The 15,613-nt window shown below is 44.6% G+C and overlaps 1 protein-coding gene across 1 annotated transcript; it reads left to right on the top strand.

Annotated features, from left to right (window-relative positions):
- Positions 1-2,613: 2,613 nt before the first annotated feature.
- CBR1 (carbonyl reductase 1) lies at positions 2,614-8,861 on the top strand. The gene is made up of 3 exons (XM_022552935.3): positions 2,614-3,053; positions 3,826-3,933; positions 8,179-8,861. The coding sequence occupies exons 1-3, from the start codon at positions 2,765-2,767 to the stop codon at positions 8,613-8,615; spliced, it is 834 nt and encodes a 277-aa protein (XP_022408643.2). The 5' UTR covers positions 2,614-2,764; the 3' UTR covers positions 8,616-8,861.
- Positions 8,862-15,613: the final 6,752 nt, after the last annotated feature.

Below are 15,613 nucleotides of genomic sequence, written 5' to 3'. Positions count from 1 at the left end.
AAGATTCTCTTCTTGACCAAGCTCTAGCCAGTCTCTTCCAAGCCCTGTTTTCAGCTAGGCCTCAGCCTGGGCCTATAAAACCTACTGACTCGGCACTAATGATTTCATCCACTCCCCCACCAACCCCCATGTTAAAAGACTTAAACACTAACATAGTTTCTAATAGCTCAAGGCTGTATCACTAGGATGACCTTATTTCCCCCTTGATGAGCTCCAGGCTGCCAGAAGAATTTACTATTTGTTCTAGCCAACACCTGACAAGAGGTCCTTTACTACCCTTTCTTAGAGCATTTACTAAAAAAGGACCTAAAATTTGTGACTTCTTCCTCTGTCCATTTGCAATATGTATGTATCTCCTACAACTCAGGACCTGAGTCTTTCTTTCTCAAGGATCTGAAAGCCATTCCTTCGAAATGTAATTATCAGATAGGATAGGACCTCTGTCTCCCAGTCTCTTTATAGCCCTGATGGGCATTTACACTCACCAGGCCTTTATAATTTTCCCCTGACTCTACCCAAGCCCCTCCATTCCCCCTGCCTACTCCCTCAACTTCCCTTTAAAACATCCAGTCACCTCTGTACAAATCCAAGTTGAGTTCAGTTCATGCTGGACACTCTTCCCTACTACATTATAATACTGATTAAAATCTGTCCTTACCATTTGAGGGAAGGTAAGTTGGTGCAGCCACTGTGGAAAACAGCACCGTATTTCACAAACTTATGCAGAGTTAAAGTTAATCCAATTGTTAGGTTTGTGGTCAATTACCTATATCCAGTACTTCTGGGTTACCTTGGTGGATTTCTGCACTCCAGGGCTCTAATTGGAAGGCCCTTAGGCCACAATTGATATTACTAGAGGGGACTCCCTCACTTGGCCAGTTAATAATACCTGCTCTGACCCTGGCCATAAATATGAATTTTTCTTTTAGGGTCACTCAAGCTCAATCAGAACCACCAACTGAATCACAGTCGAAAACCTCCTCAGTTACAGATGGATTTATGTGGTTAACACCAGGCTTTGGTCATTTAAGTTTAAAGGCTCCTTTATGTTAGAAACAATAAAAGCATACTAAGGATAACCAGCCTAGTAACACTAGAAAATTGGGCTGGGTGCCTTATGAACAATACCAATATATCATCTCCCTTAAAGGTAAGGACTGATATGGAACACGACCAGAGATTGTGTTCCCTGGTTATTAGTTTTGTTTTTTGCAACTGATTGGAAAAATCCCTTGAAATTGCAACGTAATTGGAGACTATCTAAAATATAGCTGTTCAAGAGAAATTTTTGCACTGATGGAAAGAAATATGTGAACTGTCCGATACAGCAGTCACTAACACGTGACTATTCAGCACTTGAAACGCAGCTAAAGCAACTAAAGAACTAACTTTAATTGTATTATTTTGATTAAAATTACATTTAAATAGCCACTAGTAGCTCGTGGATACCATAAGAGTGTGGACAAAGAATGTTGCCTGCCATTTCAGTAAACAAAGGATCAAGCCATCAGCCATGGCAGCGGACTGCGCTGGTGCACACTGAAGGGAATTCAGGATGGAGAAAAACAGGATACTGGCTCTAGATGGTTCAGGTGCACATCAAAGGAATAATTTCAGTAAGCCCAGACTCTTGCATTTTCCCATACACTGAAAAGTGCTAAATTCATTAACTTGAGATGTCTGATTTTCTTTAATTAGCAGTAATTGATGTTCCGACTACCTGGGTTGTTTTTATGTTTTGTTTTGTTTTGTTTTTGCAAAAACTCCTACATATCCTGGCTCCTCCCTTACCTCTTCAGAACAGTCCCTCAGCTATCTGAGAGGCTATATCCCAAGGCTTAAGTCCCCTAGGTTGTGCATTTCCTTTCAGTCGACAAGAGACAGCACAGAAATGAAAATGATCTTATAGACCCCCTAATTCCTCTGTTTTAAGTGGTAAATAGTAAGGAAGAAAATTAATTTCCCACTACTGAGCTAATTTATGAACTTCCTGAGGATCCATTTCCTCGCTTGAAAATGGAGATGCATCCTGATGAGTTATTTTGAGTGTGAGAAAGGGCTGCAAAGCCCCTTTGCACCTGTACACTTCAGGACCTGCATACAGGTAACCTGACAACACTGGAAGTATCTAGTGAGGTAACCCTATGATGATTCAGTAAACACTCCCCACTAACACGTGAGAATCATTCAAGGATAGGGCAGTAGCTTGGCTTTCACATACTTACGGGAGGAAGCAACACACACTTGATCCCTACCATGTTCTCCCAACTTATTCCACAACTCTAGGTTACAAAGACTTCAGTTCGAGAGATATTTTTCAAACACCAGGAAAAACAAAGTCTGCACAAATGACCCATTTCTTCAAGCGCAACCGCGAAGAGTTGAACATCCGGATGAAAAGGAGGAGAACAGAGGATAGGGTTCAGTTTAAACATAGGCAACACAGCTAATCAGAACGATTCTCTGATGCCAGGCAGGCAGTCGCCAGCAGCGACTGTTCAGCAGAACTGTCCTGCAAACTTGCCTGATGGCCCTTCTCTACGTTCCCTGCACCGCTGGGAGGGCGCCGGCGATCCCAGCCCTGAAGGGGCGGAGCCTGCGCCTGCGCTTGCGCGCTCAGCCTGGCCGCTCCGGGCGTGGGACCTTCAGGTGTGCGCTCTGCAAGCTCCAGCTTCTGCGCAGACACTCTGACGCGCCGCGCCGTTGGGAAAGCACAACGGGCTCGGCTCTCCACCCAAGGGCACCGCACACCCAGCACCCGGCTATGTCGTCCTGCGCCCGCGTGGCGCTGGTCACCGGGGCCAACAAGGGCATCGGCTTCGCCATTGTGCGTGACCTCTGCCGGCAGTTTCCGGGGGACGTGGTCCTCACGGCGCGGAACACAGCACGGGGTCAGGCGGCCGTGCAGCAGCTGCAGGCCGAGGGCCTGAGCCCGCGCTTCCACCAGCTGGACATCGATGACCTGCAGAGCATCCGCGCCCTGCGCGACTTCCTGCTCAAGGAGTACGGGGGCCTCGACGTGCTGGTCAACAACGCGGGCATCGCCTTCAAGAGTAAGGGGCTGGGTGCTCCCAGGCGAGGCGTTCACCGCCGAGCATCTGCATCCGGGATGGGCCGTATCTGTCGGGGAATCGCTGCGGTGGGGCTTCTCCCGCCTGTGGGGTCCAGAATGACTCCCTAGGGACCGAGAAGGGAAGGGGGGAGGGGTGCAGCGAGAGCGGAGTCTGCAGGGAATTGGATGCTTTCTACCCATAGGGAACTTTGCTTCTTTGGCTCGAATCCTGGGGACCTTTTCTAGATTGCCCCACAGCTTCTTTCTGATTGGACTTTGGGGCAGTTGGGTTAATTTTTAATGCATTTTGAAATAAACAAGAAAATTGCAAAAACTGATGCACAGAGATCCCGTGTGTGTGCACCCTTTGGGCACCCCCCCCGCAGTGGTGCCATCTTACAAAACCATAGGCATTATCAAGCCCTGAAATTCACACTGGCACAATACTACTAACTAGACACTACTTTTACACAAAATTCAACAGATTTCACATGCACTGTTTTCTTTATATCTTCCTATAGAATGTTACTTGAGGGCTTCCCTGGTGGCGCAGTGGTTGAGAATCCGCCTGCTAATGCAGGAGACACGGGTTCGAGCCCTGGTCCGCGAGGATCCCACGTGCCGCGGAGCAGCTAGGCCCGTGCGCCACAACTGCTGAGCCTGTGCTCTAGAGCCCGCGAGCCACAACTATTATTAAAAAAAAAAAAAAAAAAAAAATGAATGTTACTTGATGGCTACTATTTATTCACTCAACTTTTCTTTTCTCCTAAAAGCCATTGATTCCACACCGTTTCATATTCAAGCAGAAGTGACTATGAAAACAAACTTCTTTGGTACCCAAGATGTGTGCACAGAGCTACTGCCTCTAATAAAACCCCGAGGTGAGTCTGATGAAGAGCCCAAACTGCAGTGTTTCTGGCAAGATCTGGGCCCTGCCTGCCTCTGGTCTCATCTACAGGCCCCCCACCTCTCCTGCTCAGCTACACTGGGCTCCATCTGTGTCACCATCCGGCCAGGTGCCCTGAGGCCTCAGGTTCCTCTAAACACTGCCCAGGTCATTGGTGCTGTCTATCCAGCTGCTCTTTGCACATCTGGCTCTTTCTTTTTCTCATCTTAGCCCAAAGGTCTCCTCTGAAAGGCTCTTGATTTGCTCCATGCCCCCCACAGGCGGCATTCCCTTAGGAATCCATCTCAGGCCTTCTCTCCTCTGACCCCCTCTCAGAGTGATCTTACTCAGGCTAGTGGAGTCTCTACTCCCACCAGTTCATTAGGCCTCACTCAAATCTGTCACCTGCCTAGAACATTCCCAGAGCTCCAGGCACACATTGTGTCTTCTTGCCTCTCCATCTTAACCTGATTCCCATCCTTCCTCCCCTGAATCCCCCCATCTAAAACAGATATTTCCAAAGACTCGTCCTTTCCCCAAATCATCTTGGGCACTGATCCCATCATCCACCCACCAGGATCCTGGAGGTCACCACGCCTGCCCGCTTACTGCCATTTACCAGATCCTAAGACACTTCCTACTGATTTTCTTCCCAGGCCTTCACCCCCATCCCAGCTCTACAAACGGGCCCTCAGCTGTCATTTCTAGACAATTGTAAACTCTCCTAAGGGTCTCTCCCTGCTTCTTGAGTCCTTTGCTTCCTGGGCATTCTCTATACTCTGCATGCCCAAAAATCCTTCAGGAGTGAAGTCCAGGCCCTTAGCATGACTTGTAGGGATCTCCGTAATCCGACCTGCCGAACTCCAGGTCCATTTTAACTGCCCTTCAATCTGCTCAATGTTTCAAACAAAACAAACTCTCATGTTCCTTTGGGTTAAACTACTATAATACTTACCCCCAAAGTAATGGGCCAGGAGGGGAACCACCACCCATTAAACATACCAAATAAGACAAGCAGATACTTTTAGAAAGGTTAAGAGGCGTGGCTGGAGATTTAGTACATGCATTTACAATTTACACTCAGCTTCTGCCCTGTTTCCCCATCCTGTCCTCCTGGAAAGTTCTTCTAAGAATTGGTTCACTAGGACCTAAAAAGTCAGCTCTTTAGAGTGTCACCTGATTCCTCCACTCGTCCCAACACTTGCGGGCTGCAGTGGAGTTCCCTGTGTCAGCCGCACATGCTGAATTCCTCTTGACCTCGTGCTGAGGACCTCTGGCCCACCACTCCTCTTACTTAGCTGGGCTGTTTCTTGCTGTGTCTGGGCTTTGTCCAGAAGGAGGAATGAGTACCCTCCAGATGTGCTAAGACAGCCTCTGTTTAACAGTTCGTCTTGCCTCACGAAAGCTAGAGTAAATGGAACTTTAAATACATGCTATATTCTCAGTATGAACTTGCCTGTTGAAATAGGAGAATTCTTGTTTTGTTGGGGAAAAGCTACAGCAGTTCATGTTATCATGACTTAATCGAGCGTGTGATTCTCTTCTGGGTCTACAGTCTCACCTAGTTGGGAGGAGAGGGCTCCAGGTGGCTGGCTCTAATCCCTGGGGATCCAGTCAGTGGGAGGGGCTGGCATGGAACACATTGGGAAGATGAAACAGCCACATCCAGGAGTTTATCACCTCGAGAGAACTTTGGATCTCCTGGTCAAGCTTCCCTGATACGGGTTAGTATTTTCACCGCTGATTCTAGACTTCCTGAGGTAGACTAGTTAACACAGAATAAAAAAGGTTGTCGTTTGATTACTGATTATAACCATCCTAGAAGAAGTTAACAGTATTTCTCTGTCTACTGTCCAGGTTGAAGACCCATGAAATAAATAATGTCAAGGCCCTTTTTTTTTTTTTTTTTTTTTTTTTGCAATACGCGGGCCTCTCACTGTTGTGGCCTCTCCCCTTGCGGAGCACAGGCTCCGGACGCACAGGCTCAGCGGCCATGGCTCACGGGCCCAGCCGCTCCACGGCACGTGGGATCTTCCCGGACCGGGGCACGAACCCGTGTCCCCTGCATTAGCAGGCGGACTCTCAACCACTGCGCCACCAGGGAAGCCCGAGGCCCTTTTATTGATAGTAATATAGCTGCCTTTCCTGTTTACCAGTTAACCATTGTGACTTCCGCTCCTGCAGGCTTTTTTTCTTTCTTTATGCCTTTCTATATTTTGCATTTTTAATTCATGAAATATGTGTTATTTTTGTTGTGAGAGAGGCTTGGTCATGTTTTTGAGAGCGAAATTAATTATCCTAAATATAGCATCTCTGAATGGTGCTTACTGCAACATTTGGACAAATTGGTTCTATTCTATCTTAAGGACAATGTCATTTCTATTAATTTACTAGTTGCTTCTTACTCTTTACATGTTCTAGATTAGGAGGACATGGAATAATCGACCCGTTTCAAAAATGTGTTCATCTTAGAAGAATGCCCGGAAGATTAATATGGCAATTTCTCTAAATCAGTTTATGTATTTCAGAGAATCATTGAATGGGAGTCCTAATGCCATCTACTAATTTATTTGTTGATGTTTTCTGAACTTCCAAACCTTTAGTGGGATAGACATCAAAGCTAACTGACCATGGTAGCATGACATGCCATTTCTGTTGCCACATATTTTCCCCATGGAAAAAAAGGGTTTAACATTTTTGTCCATGCCTGGTAATTTTTGGTTGGAAACGGGACATTGCAGAATTTTATAGCTACTCTTGCTATTAGACCCTACTTCCCACGGGCTTGTGGTTGTTATTTGCTTATTTGTTCAGTGACTGGCTACATTATTTTTTGAAGTTGAGTCTCCGCCCTCCTCCCCTCGCAGTGTGAAGTTTCTGATGTTTCATCTCGGAAAGTACAGCCTAGCAGAGACGCACAGTCACGCTGGGATTACTGTGGGTTTAGCAGAACTCTCTTTTGCTGTCTTTTTCCTGCACCACACCCAGCTGTTAAGCTCCACTACTTGCTGGCCGATTACTCCACCGTTTTTAACAAGGCACAGCATAAATTGCTTCACAGATGGATCTCCATCCAATTAAATTCAGGCTCTTTTGAAAGGGTAGTTTTGGTGCTCTGTTCTGAACCGAGAAGGGCTCTTACCCTTATCTTTCTCTAGTTTTCTCTGGCAAACTTGCTGACTTAAATGATTTAGTTTATATTTCTAACAAAGCTACCAATCTCCTAATTGCTTTTCAGCACAACTTCCATTGTTTTTGAGAGTGCCCTTAGGGTCGAACTTCCCCACACTCTTTCAAATGAAATCACATCCTTTTGGGAGAGCTCTCGGTTTTTATGTCCTGACTCTTTCTCCCTCTTGTGCAAAATCTCTAAGCCACAGGTCTGAAGATAGAGGCAGGGATGATGACACTTCTCTTTGTGACACTCCTGCTTTAGGAGCTAGGAGGGAAGAGAAGCAGTGGTCTCTGGTCTTGTCAGCTTGCCTCTCTTTGCGTGATACTTCTGCCTTACAAACAGGCTGGGGAAAGGGCAGTCTGGGCCCCAGTATTCTCAGGATGTCCAGCCCAAGGTAGAGCCTTTGTCCCACAAGTGAGGGCTGGGTCACCTCCTAAATGCACTTGCCAGGAACTGAACCTCTGCAACAGCTAGCTGAGGAGCAGCATGAGACGTGCTGATGTCCTGCCCATCTTGGGAAGATACAATAGTCTTGTGTTCTCGGTTGCACCATCCTAGAGTGAAGTTTCCTTTGTTATGGCCAGAAAGGGGGAAAGGAAGGAGCAGGTCATGGTTGAAATACCACAGAACAGACTCTGTTCTTACCTGAGTTGTTGGAGATATTCGGGAATAAAAGTTTCTTCATTTGCTGTATGCCCTCAGGACCATTAGCAGAGACTTTAAATAGTTAAGTTTTTAAAATAATTTTCACAAGTTGTTCTGGGTAGTAGATTCACAGAATTCTTCCCGTTGTCATTACTTATTTCTTGAGTTTAAGTGAAATAGTTCATTCCTGTAATTTTCAAAATAATTATGTGTAATTTTTAAAAACATTAGAAATAACAGATTGTTACTTATAATAATAAAACAGATAAAACCCAGTGAGTAACCCCCTCCCAAAATACGTTCTCTTCCTTCCCTAATGTCCTCTGACAAGAGGACATGAGGACATAAATCCTGTCCCGAATTTGGCATTCATTGTTCTTGTGCTCACCTTTCTATGTAATGACTTGTGTTGTATTTTAGGCAGAGTGGTGAATGTGTCTAGCTTTGTGAGCGTCAGCTCTCTTAAAAAATGCAGCCCCGAACTGCAGCAGAAGTTTCGAAGTGAGACCATCACAGAGGAGGAGCTGGTGGGGCTCATGAACAAGTTTGTGGAAGACACAAAGAACGGGGTGCACAGGAAGGAGGGCTGGCCTGAGACCGCATATGGGGTGACGAAAATCGGCGTCACGGTCCTGTCCAGAATCCAAGCCAGGAAACTGAGTGAGCAGAGAGGAAGGGACAAGATCCTCCTGAATGCCTGCTGCCCAGGGTGGGTGAGAACTGACATGGCGGGACCCACAGCCACCAAAAGCCCAGAAGAAGGAGCAGAGACCCCCGTGTACCTGGCCCTTTTGCCCTCGGATGCTGAGGGGCCTCACGGACAGTTTGTTTCTGAGAAAAAAGTTGTGCAATGGTAAGCTCACTCACAGGTCCCCCCATGGGCCCGATTATGTTCCTGTCCCAATTTCACGGGAAGGACACTTACACTGTCAAAAATATCCCTATGCAAAACAAAAGAAAGAAAAGAATCAGAATATCCCTATCAGGCCCTCACTGGGAAATGGCTACTAATTCTGTGAAGCCGTTTGTTTCCTCCTGTGATCCCAGGGGAGGAAAGGTGGGATGGATGACAAATAATAAATAAAAGTCAATAGATGAATAAATAGTTCTTTATAAACGTCCATTTATGCAGACTCTTCAAGGCTGAACCAGCTCAGTTACTCATAATTGTTGGACCTACTTTGGAGGACATATGGGTGTCCACTCTACTATTCGTTCTACTTTTCTGTTTGAAGTCTTTCAAGGCAAACATCAGAAACCAAAAAGTCTTGGCACTGCCGCCTTCCTGCATGACCTTGATCAAAATACTGCATCTACTGTATCCCCTCAAATGTAAAATGGGGATAATAGTCATAGGAATCACCCCTATATAGGTGACAATGTTGAAATCACATTGGAATTGCACAAGTGTCTTCTATCACGAGTCCCTGCGAGAGGAGCCCGACACCACCCAGGGCAGTGACGAGAAGCTTCGTACTGCCCAGCACCACGCCTGGCTTCCCCAAGGCCCCAGGGACTGTCCACCACATTCCCTCCCTTCACAGAAGCACTCCATGTTGTACAGACGCCTCTACTGTCATGTTATTTGTCACTTTTCACATCTGATTCTCAGGCTTGGGGAGATGAAAAGTGACAGCCCCTGAAGGCAAGTGTGGAACCCTTATTTGAAGAGTCAGGTTTACTTTACAAGTGTCTCCCTTCCACTAGGCTGTTAGTTTCCTCTTGTTATTTTATTTTTCTAAACTGCCAACAGGATTGTCAATGTCTAGATCAACACCATAACATCTGAACTACTAGTTTGGAAATGGACACGGGGATCTTAAAGATTTTTTTCTTAATTCCATAAAATAACACCTAACTACGTATGCCACTTATTGTCTATGACCTAGGACAAACCAGAATGCAGGCACTTTTAGCAATTGAAAGGATTAGATAACTATTAAATAAAACATTCCAATTAATGACTTGGCACAGAGTAAGACCTTCATAAACAACCCTCCCACCTGGGAGCACGCTGGGAATCCCACAGGGTTAGGTTCGCTGACCGCACTTAACTAACAAGGATTGTTGAGGGTGTAGAGAAAAGGCAACCCTCATACACTGTTGGAGGGAATGAAAACTGGTGCAGCCACTATGGAAATAGTATGGAGATTCCTCAAAAAATTAAGTATAGAACTACTGTATGATCCAGCTATCCCACTTCTAGGTATTTATCCAAAGAATACGAAAACACTAATTTGAAAACTTATATGCATCCCTGTGTTCATCTTGGCATTATTTTAAATTGCCAAGATATGGAAACAAACTAAGTGCTGATCAACAGATGAATGGATAAAGAAGATGTTATACACACACACAGAAACACACACAAATGCATAATGGAATACTACTCATCCGTAAAAAAAGATGAGAATATTCCCATTTGTGATAACATGGATGGACGTCGAGGGTGTTATGCAAAGAGAACTAAGTCAGATGGAGAAAGGCAAATACTATATGATTTCACTCATATCTGGAATATAAAAAGCAGACAAACAAATAAATGAACAAACCAAACCAAACCAAACATAGATACAGAGATCAGAGTAGTGGTTACCAGAGGGGAAGCGGCAGTGGGGAGGGTGAAATGGATAAAGGGGATCACTGTATGGTGATGGTGGAAACTCAGATTTTGCTGGTGAGCACGCTATAGAGTATACAGACGTAATACTAGCATACACTTGAAACTTACATAATGTTATAAATCAATGAAATTTTTTTAATTTAAAAATTTAAAATTTTTAAATAAAAATGGCTTCCAAAGATATATTCATTTCCTAATCCCTGGAAATGATGAATATTACCTTATTTGGTATGCTTGCTTATTTTCTGTGTCACCTTTCATGGGCCACAGTACCTAGACTGGTCAAACACCAGTCTGAATGCTGTGAAGGTATTTTTTCAATGAGATTAACATTTAAGTTAGTGCACTTTGAATAAAGCAGGTTATCCTTGTAATGTAGATGGGCCTCGTCCAGTCATCTCAAGGCCTTAAGATAAAATAGACTGAGGTCCCCTGAGGAAGAGGGAATTCACTTCCAGACCATCTTCATCAATGTTTCATCAGTATATTTATGTGCTGTGATACTGGGTGCACATATAATTGTTATAGCTTCCTGATGAATTGAGCCTTTTATCATTACATATTGACTTTTTTGTCTCTAGAGACAGTTTTTTATTTAACCTCTTTTGTTTGATATAAGTTCATCCACTCCTACTGTCTTTTGGTTACCATTTGCATAAAGTATCTTTTTCCATCTCTTCCCTTTCAGCCTACACCTGAAAGGTGTATTTCAGCCTTTAGATTCAGTGTGGAATCAAAAGTGAGTCTCTTGTAGACAGCACATAGTTGGGTCCTATTTTTATCCATTCAGCCACAACTGTCTTTTGATTGGAGGGTTTAATCCATTTATATTTAATTATTGAGAGGTAAGGACTTACTAGAGTCATTTTGTTAATTGTTTTCTGTCTTGTAGTTTTTTGTCTCGTTTCTCCTTTCTTGCTGTCTTCCTTTGTGATTTGTTGATTTCTTTGGAGTGATATGCTTTGATTTCTTTTTCTTTTGTGTATCTTTTATAGGTATTTTCTTTGTGGCTACTGTGAGGCTTACATAAAATATCTAATACTTATAACAGCCTATTTTAAGCTTATAAAAACTTAACTTCAAAAAAAAAAAACAATCACATACAAAAACTCTACACTTTTACTTCTCCCCCACCACAAATTTTTATATCACAGTTTACATCTTTTTATATTGTGTATCTATTAACAAATTTTTATAGTTATAGTTAATTCTTTTGTCTTTTTAATTGTTAGACTTGAATCATGATTACATACCATCATCACAGTATTACAGTATAATGTATTTGTATATTTACCTTTACCATTGAGTTTCTTACTTCATATGCTCTCGTGTTACTGCTTAGCATCCTTGTATTTCAACTTTAAGACCTTCCTTTGGCATTTCTTGTAAAGCAGGTCTAGAGGTGATAAACTCCCTCAGCTTCTGTTTGCCGAGGAGTCTATATCTCTCCTTAAGTTTTGAAGAATAGTTTTTCCAGGCATGGTATTTTTGTTTGGTAGGGTTTTTTTTTTTCCTTCAACACTTTAAATATATCATTCCACTACCTCTGGCTTGCACAGTTTCTGCTAAGAAATCTACTCAAGGGAGTCTTATGGGGGCTCCCTTGTATGAGATAAGTTGCTTTTCTCTTGCTACTTTCAAACTTCTGTCTTTTAATTTTGAAAATTTGACTACAGTGGGTCTCCATGTAGGTTCATCCCGTCCTGGGTTCATTCTATTTAAGGTCATTTGGGAATCTGTATGTCCATTTCCCACCCCAGATATAGGAAGTTTGGGGCCATTATTTCTTTAAATAAGGCTTCTCCCTTTTTTTCTCTCTCTTCTCCTTTTGGGACTACCATCGTGTGTATATTGATTTGCTTGAGGACATGCCATAAGTCCTTTACTTTCTTCACTTCTTTCTTTTTGGTCCTCTGACTGGATAATTTCAAGTGACTTTCTTTGAGCACAGTGATCTTCAGCTTTATCAAGTATGCCCGCTAGTAAATTTTGAAATTCCTTTTCATTCTTCAGCTCCAGAATATGTTTCCTTTTTAGGGTTTCTGTCTTTGTTGAACTTCTCGTTTTGTTCGTGTGTTGTTTTCCTGATTTTGTTTAGTGGTCTATCTGTGTTCTATCATAGTTCTCTGAGCTACTTTAATATGATTATTTTGAATTCTTGGTCAGGCAATTTGTAGATCTCCATTACTTTAGGATCAGTTACTGGAGCTTTCCTCTGTTCATCTGATTATGTCATGTGCCCCTGAATCTTTGTCTTCTTCGTAACTTTGCACTGGTGTCTATATTAGAAGAAATAACCACCTCTCCCTGTCTTTGCAGACTGGCTTTGAAAGGGAAAGGCCTTCACCACTCGGTCTGGCTAGAGATTCTGGGAGCCTCTCAGACTTTTTCTATGGAGGGGCCTTCTCTGGACTTGTGTGTGTAGATTCCAAATTAGGGGACTTATTGGTTTCTACTCCCGCCCTCCAGGAACCCGAAATCTCGTCTTTCTCTGGTGTCTGTCTGCTGCACTGCTGTGGGCCAGGATATTGGAGGCATGGTCCATGCCTCTTCCTTCTTCCCTGTGGAGAAGCTTCAGGTTCTGCACCTTCTCTCAATCTCACAGAGCTGTGGCAGTCACACCAAATCCCCACCCCTTTTCCTTTGTCCTTAACTGCACCCAGGTGTCCCAACTACCCTGGTTCCATCAGCACTCCGTGTGAGGCAAGGAAAAAGCTGGCCCCTCGGGCAGTGCACTGAAAGAGCAGACCATTTGAGGCACACTACGTTCCATCTTCCCCCACAAGGGAGAAGTCGAGGGTCATGGCCATCTCGCTCAGCGCTGAGGTGTGCTGGCTTAGGGGAGGGCTGAGGTGCATAAAGTGAAATCGCTCTTCTTATGCATTGCATCGCAGCTTCTCTCAGTTCTGGGCTCCTCTGGAGTACTGAAACTAGATTCCGGTCCTCTGTCAAATTGGTGTTTCTGTAGGGAAATGAGGGCGGGGACTTCCTATTCTGCCATCTTACTGATGTCACTCTCAAGCCTGCTGGCCGACCCTGATGATTGTGTACTTGCCAGCCTCCATAATTGTGTGAGTCAATTCCTTAAACGTCCTTAAACCCTCTCTCGCCACCTCCCTTCCTCCCTCTCTCCTTCCCTCTCACTCTCTATATGTGCACACACACATACACGCACACATGCACAGACACGCACACGCACACACTATTGGTCTATTTTCTTGGAAAATCCTGATTAATTGACTAATACATATGGCAAAAGGATAAATATTACTTTATATTGCAAAAGGTGTGATTAAGTTAGAATTCTGAGCAAATTATCCTGAACTATCTGGGTGGCCTCTAAATGCCATCACGCAGGTACCCTTATAAGATCAAGACGGAGCAAGTTTTGAAAAACAAGAAGAGGAGGCATTGTGACCACAGAGGCAGTGACTGGAGTGATGCAGCCCCAAGCGAATAAACACCTGCCGCCACCAGAAGGCGGGAGAGGCAAGGAAGCGTCCTCCTCTAGAAACGTCAGAGGGAGAACAGTGCTACAGACAGCTTGATTTCAGACTTACTTTGAGAGAATAGATTTCTGTGGTTTTAAGCTGCCTAGTTTGTGATGTTTCGGAAGCCCCAGGAAAGTAAGACACCCACGTTCCTTGCATGTTTAGCAAACAGGCCACGTTTGTGATTCAGTGTAAGGTTTGACAGATCACCCCAGCCAGCACAGATGTAAAAACCTCTGGCGTGGGCTTCCCTGGTGGCGCAGTGGTTGAGAGTCTGCCTGCCGATGCAGGGGACATGGATTCGTGCCCCGGTCCGGGAAGATCCCACATGCCGCGGAGCGGCTGGGCCCGTGAGCCATGGCCGCTGAGCCTGTGCGTCCGGAGCCTGTGCTCCGCAACGGGAGAGGCCACAGCAGTGAGAGGCCCGTGTACCGCAAAAAAAAAAAAAACCTCTGGCGTCTCTTGGTGACAGCTATCCCTAGGATTCCTGGCTGTACTGAGGTGTTGCTGTTGGAGAACAGAGAGCTCAGGAAGTTCCTTGTCTTCAGCCAAGGGACACAATAACCAGCAATCATGCCTCTTCTTTTGTGTGTGCTTTTGGTCTATGTGGTAGCGTCCCCACCTCTCCCTCCAGATGGGACATGCTATCCAGTGGTAGAGAACGCTGTTGGCTCTTCAGGAAGTTCAGGAAAGGAGAGGCTAATACTTATGATGGAAAAGAATCATATATATGTACATATAAAAAATATATATATATATATCTGAATCACTTTGCTGTACACCTGAAACTAACACAACTTCGTAAATCAATTATATTTCAATAAAAACTTTAAAAAAAGAAAGAAAGGAGAGGGTACCACATGGACCTCCATCCAGGAGCAGGTGACTTGAAGCAGCTGCAGGAAGATGGGCTGATCTCTTGCCCATCAGTGACCTGTGTCATTTCTGAAATGCAGGGCCTAAACAAGGTCAATCCACTGCAAAGAGATCAAGGAGGAAGAACTGTTGGGAACAAGAGAGGTTTTGTGCTCTGTGGGTTGAGTTAACTAACATGCTCTAGTGGCAGTATATTAACTCAGGGTAAAGAGGTTGATGGTAGAGCCATGCGGGCGACATGGCGATATAACAAAAACAATTCACAAAATTGTTCTGTAACTTCTGGAGATTCTGGACCTCTGGCTTCTGCTTGAGTTCTGCCAGTGGAGCCCAAGCTCCTTCCCGCTAGGCTCAGCAACAGCTTGCTTGGTTTTGTGTTCAAGAGCGAAGACTATTGACAAACTGTAAGCCAGACTACTTCAGCAACTGGTCTAATTTACAAATTCTTATCAGTCTCTGCCCTCATCCCAGGCTAAATGATTCCTGCCTTAAAATTCCCCCCATGATGGGCTTCCCTGGTGGCACAGCGGTTAAGAGTCTGCCTGCCAATGCAGGAGACACGGGTTCGGGGTCTGGGAGGATCCCACATGCTGCAGAGCAACTAAGTCCATGCGCCACAACTACTGAGCCTGCGCTCTCAAAATAGAGAAAGCCCGCGCAGGTACGAAGACCCAACACAGCCGAAAATAAATTCCCCCCGTGACTAACTCCTCACCAAAACAAAACAAAGCTTTATAAAACCCAAGTGCTCGCTATTTACAATAGGCAAGACGTGGCTCTACCATCTAGATTAAGATACCAATGCCTGTTTGCCTTCTCCAGGGAAGGACAACAGTTATGCCCCCAAGAGTTTACAGAAGAAGCC

This window comes from Delphinapterus leucas, chromosome 4, assembly GCF_059928025.1.
Source record: "Delphinapterus leucas isolate spDelLeu-1000000601 "Yukka" chromosome 4, BTC_Dleu_Yukka2, whole genome shotgun sequence".
Classification (NCBI taxonomy): Eukaryota; Metazoa; Chordata; class Mammalia; order Artiodactyla; family Monodontidae; genus Delphinapterus; species Delphinapterus leucas.
This window is presented reverse-complemented; position numbering and strand designations above follow the sequence as displayed.